Source organism: Terrapene carolina, unplaced genomic scaffold, assembly GCF_002925995.2.
Source record: "Terrapene carolina triunguis isolate 2854851 unplaced genomic scaffold, T_m_triunguis-2.0 Scaffold111, whole genome shotgun sequence".
NCBI classification, from domain to species: Eukaryota; Metazoa; Chordata; order Testudines; family Emydidae; genus Terrapene; species Terrapene triunguis.
In genome coordinates this window covers 27,171,718-27,177,153 of record NW_020664462.1, presented here as the reverse complement: position 1 = coordinate 27,177,153, position 5,436 = coordinate 27,171,718, and the positions used below count along the sequence as shown (strand labels likewise).

Genomic DNA, 5,436 nt, shown 5'->3' with positions numbered 1-5,436 from the left:
GCTCCGCAGCCCGCACTGCGCTCTCCCCTACCCCGGCACCTGAGGCAGGAACTTTTCCCTCTTCCCCGTTCAAACGTGCTGCCGTAAAGCACCCGTCTCCCCTGGCAACAAGGTTCCGGCCGAGAACTAGGTGTAGGAAGGTGATGTAAAAGTAAAACCACCCAGTGTCGTAAACCAGGTCCGGGGGGGAGGGGTGGGAGGGGGAGGAGGTGACTGGAGCATTTAGACACAAGCGAGAGGATCATGGCGGATGGCCCCAGGTGTAAGCGCAGGAAGCAGGCGAACCCGAGGCGCAATAACGGTCAGTCAGCCCGCAGGGCAGCGGCCCGCTCCGCGCCGGGCCGGCTCCGGGGCCGGGCCGGCCCGCCTGGAGTGCAGGGGGGACGGGAGAAGTAGAAAGTAATTTCCCTGCTGCTCCTCGCTGGGTGCCCGGCTCCCTCTGCACCGTTATATCCGCTACCTGGTGCCTCCCTCGCTCCCTCCCTCCGCGCTCGCTCCCTGCCTCCCTCCTCCGCCTAGTGGTGCCTCCTCGCTCAGCCGCCTGTCCGGGACCGTTACACGCTGCCTCCCCCACACGCCCGGCAGCGGCAGCACCTTCTCCTGCCGCTCCCCGGGGCTGCGGGTCCCCCCTCGCGGGGCTCCGAGCCCCTCGGGGGACCGCGGGGAGGCTCGGCCGGCCCTGGCAGCCCAACTCCCAAACTTGTTACCTGGGTGCGAGAGAGAGCGGGGGCAGGCGCCTCCGCCCCGGGCTGGCAGCGTGCGCGCCCCGGGCCGGAGCGGGGCGCCCCCCTCGCTGCCGCCGGGGCGGCTGTCTCTCTCCCCCGCGGTACTTTCCCCGCTCGCTCCCGGGGGTGCGGGGCTGGTGTGAGGCGTTACCTGGGGCGACTGGGACCCACCCGCGGAGTGTAGCGGGGTGACGGAAGGGGCTGCTGGCGCTCGGGGGCGGCGGGGCTGCACTGTTGCTTGCTGCAGTGTGTATCGATTTGCGGGGAAAACACTCCCCCCCCCACGCCCTGGGGACCGCAGTGAAAGGGGAGCCTCCCCCACCCCCTAAAATAGCCCGTTTGCTACTTTCGGAGCCGCCTTTAGTGCAGCGCAAGTTTATTTCTGTGTGTGGCCGTTGACTGGGCTGTTTCTCCTCCCTGAAAAAGTCCCGATCTCTGCAGGATTGTCGGGACAATTAGGTTTCATAGGAGTGGCGGGGAAGGGAGGGTTTCTGTCTGTGTGGCGGGGGAGGGAATGCGATTCGGTGAAGTTTCTTCCCTTCCTTTGGCTTTGGAGGTACCTGTTTGTATAATAATGGGTGGTAACGGTTTGGCCAGGGGCCCCTCTGCTGTGTGTCTGAACTGCTGCAGTCTATATAAGGAATTACATTTACATTTCAGACTTAAGGGGCTGTTTTTTGGTACGTGTGTTACTTCAAAACGCATTTTGAGGATAAATAGAGGGGGGAATAAACGCTCATAACTCCTACTCCGTGTTTATCTTCAGTAAATAAGGAAACAGCTCTGTTAGCTTAGTAACTCTTTTTAATAGGATGTTAAACGGGGGGGGGGGTTTGTAACCGTCCTTGGCAATTTTAGGTTTTATGTGGCATTTCCTGTGTAGGGTCACGGATAGGAAGGCTTTCAGCTGTGATTCTTACCGTGTGAACAGTTTCTCTCTCGCCCCCCCCCCCCCTTTTTAAATATATTTGAGTCGGGATTGATGTTTCTGATCACTGCTTCGTATTGTTTAGGTGTATAAATGCGTATGTAAACATTAGCCTTTTAAGGGACTAACAAGTTGATCTGATTGTTCTGAACTCGTGGCTCTTATTTTTACCGTATCGAGATATTATTATAGCAAGTATCGGTGTATTTAAAATTGCAGTTTTTAATTTCTTGTTTTACGTCAGTACTTATATTTAGTTGATGTGGCTTTATTAAAGGTAAGTTTAGAAAGTGCTTTTCTCTTCCACCTTATTTAAAATGTTGATGATCAGAGAAAGGGGCTTTTCTTGTTGCTGACGACATGTGTGTGACATGTGAGTCTGAACCACCCAGTGTCTGTGCAGGAGCGGTAAACATGTTTACCTGAGCAGGAAAGAAAATGGATTTTATCTTAAAGATCCCGTGATATGAATATCATCCTCTTAAAGCATATCAACAGATGACTTGCGAGAGAGAGAGGTTTTTTTTTTCCGAAAACCTAGCTTTTTGAATCAACGGGGAAAAGGTTCTCGATCGCTGCAGCAAATGGCAACTTGTGCAGGTAGAAAAAAAGATGGTGTTTAGTTTTCTCCTGCATGCATGTCAGCCCCCTCCTGTCTGCTGCTTTCATTCTCCAGGGAGGGATTTATTTACCACGCTTGCTGTCAGTGTTTTTTCCTTTGTGCTTAATATTAGAAAAACAGATTTGAGGCTGTTTAGCACAAAACGTTTTGTCTGCAGTGTGGATCGCTTGCAGAAAACAAAAGGTGTATAAGGCCATTCAGGTGTCTTTCATCTTCGTCACTTTTGGTCCTCATCATTGCACCTTTTTTGTTATCAGAGGCCTTTGATTCTTTAACTAATTTGTTGTATAGAATTTAATTTTTTTATTTTACAAATTAAATATAACTTCTTAAGCTATTGTGTATTTAAGCATGAGGCTAGGTTAGATAATAGATGCTGGATAATAGAGATTTCTCGGCAGTGGGCTTATGTCTGACTTGCAAATGTTTACTGAAGAAAATTGATAGAAAAATGTTAAACCTTTAGCACAAATAAGTCATTTGAAATTATTTCTGTGGCAAGCTTCTAAATGTATATAGATAGAGATCTTTTTGCTAATCTAAGATTAAGGAACAGTAGATCCTCTAGCCACTGTGTTACTAGGCATATGCAGTAAATTAATTTTTACTCTGTTCCTTTCTCCCTCTACGTCTCTTCCCCCTGCAGGACATTTTACTGGATGTCAACAGTGTATGGCTAGAACACCAAACTGTGTACAGTACTCTAAACTTTAACGCTGTTGCTCATGTAATGGAGCCACATACAAGCTCTAATTGATTTAGCATGACTTTTTTGATGCTGTCTATTATTATTTTTTTTAACACCTATACTTTTCTCCTTTCTTCCCCTGTTGTGAGTCCAAACTTATGGCTGCCATTCTGATACATTAACTCTGGATGGAAAGACAGCTGCGCACCTTTCTGTCTCCAGAGCTAGTTCCTTTGCTGTCTTTTGAATCAGCCAATACTGGATGCTAGCAAAAGATCTGAATGTTGCCAGTGAAAGCTTTCTAGTAGAACCAATATCTGGCACTTTCAGTTCATTCCTCAATAAACCATTGATTAAAGAGCAGCATAACACACATGAAAAGATCCAAAGAATAAATGTCTGTATAGTGTTTCTGTATTAGAATTAAATTACCAGACTATATACAGTATCAACACAAAGACTCTTGAGTGATTGTATATTTTTTGTTTAGCATATTTGTGCTGGGGGAGAGGTAGGGGGCAGGAAGAAGGCTGTGATTCTTCAGTCTGATCTGCATGGACGTTACCCTTACAACTGTGTAGAGAGCCCCTGAAAAGTCAGTGGGTCCAACAGTGTGGTTCAGCGTGCAGGCTGAGGGCCTAAGGATATTGTTTTGTCCCTGTGGCTTTAGGTCATACACCTTCAATTAAAGACTTTATTAGCATATTTAGCATGCATGGTGCTTAATTCTTATTTAAAGACAGTTCAGATATGGTTATGGTAATGATTAATAATGGTTGATGGTGAATGTCTTTTTAATTTAAAAGTCAGAAAGCAACAACTATTACTTACTTATTTCTATCACAGTATTTAAATAAACTTCTCAAGCAGGAAAGCTAAATGGACAGTAACTTAAAATAGTAAATTTCAAAAAATGAGTTTAGACATAACTACAGACACCTTGTGAGCACTACATCTTACATTGAGTACCTCTACCAGCTTTTTGTGGTGGTAAAATATTTCTCCCTTTTAAAAAATAAGTCTTGCTCCATGCAGAGGAATATGTGAAACTTACTAGCCATGCAGTGTGGTCATGTTTACAAAATTAAAAATAAGGTGGATTTTTCTCTAACCTTTCATTTATAGTAATACATAATATTACTTCTAACAATAATAGACAAACATTTTCAGGAAAGCTTTTTTTATTAGTGACTCTCTAACCATTTTACAATTGGTTTTTCTTCATTTACCATTTTATGATATTTATATATCTTCTGTATGTTAAAATATAGATTAAAAATAACACTGCTTCCAAATAAGCCAAAAGTATGACATGTCTGTTACCTTCAAGGTGTTAACAACTGGCAGGATGTCAGGTGTTAGTGATACTTTGGATACTACATTCTTTTTCATGCCTTTCTCTTCTCTCTTTCCCCCCCCCCCCCCCCCACTAGGTATCATGTTTTCACTCCAGCATTAATTTAAACTTGCAATTTGGGAATTGAGGAATGTAGCCCAAGTTAAAATTCTAGGCACAGTGAACAGGTCTGCTCAGCCAGCTGAGTTAACTGCTTGAATCCAAAGAAATCCTATATCTCATGTAAACTAAATGCAATTTTTGACATTAGGGAGATAAATACTGCATTTTAAAATCTAATCCAGTTTTCTCCTTTTTAACTTTCTTCTGGATTGTTTGTGTCTAGTATAAAAATGGCTATGAAGCCTGTTATTTGAAGTTAATCAGCTTATTTACTTCTAATAGTAGAAATATTTTCACTTCAATTTTTACAGAGCTTCTATAAGTGCATTAGTGATATAATCAATGAAAAAACTGCAAGCAGACAGAACTTCTATATAGAGGAATAGAAGTTAAATCTGACTCTAAATTACAGAAGCTTAAATTAACTTCCTCAGCCTGGCATCAGCTTTCTTATATCAGGAGTTTAGATGTTTGGGAGAGGTGGGTGTTCAATTAATTGAATGTAAATCTTTTGTTGTGAGTTAACTTTTATCATATTAAATATTCCTCCCCATTGAGAGCGTGATGGGAATCTTTCCATAGATCTCACTGGGCTTTGCATCAGGCTCTGTATGAGTGTCCCAGCTTCTGTTGACTCCTGAACTTGGGTTTTATGTCTTCAGTGGTTATCAGCCTGGTATCTAGATGTGCCTGTCTCCTTAATAATTGTATGTACAAAAGAAGATAACTTAATAAAGTTCAGGCTATTGATAGAATTTATATTCTGTTTTAGGAGGGAGGCTAGAGAGACAAGGCAGGTGAGGTAATATCTTTTATTGGACCGATTTCTGTTGGTGAGAGAGACAAAGTTTCAAGCTACACAGAGCTCTTCCTAAGGGAGGTGGCAAAGTGTTGGTTCATCTATTCTTAAAATTATCCTCTGTTAAGATTTGTATACTTCATATTATTTTTTCTCATCAATTTACATATTGCACATGTGGAAATGACTATAGAAACATGGGATATTCCCAGCCA

General features: G+C 43.7%; 1 protein-coding gene across 1 annotated transcript in view; it reads left to right on the top strand.

The window, feature by feature from the left end:
* Nucleotides 1-238: 238 nt before the first annotated feature.
* ZEB1 (zinc finger E-box binding homeobox 1) overlaps nucleotides 239-5,436 on the top strand; it is a 195,336-nt gene continuing 190,138 nt past the window's right edge. Inside the window, exon 1 of the mRNA XM_026652001.2 lies at nucleotides 239-301. Within this exon, the coding sequence (XP_026507786.2) occupies nucleotides 244-301 (58 nt within the window). The 5' untranslated portion in view covers nucleotides 239-243. The remainder of the gene's footprint in view (nucleotides 302-5,436) is intronic.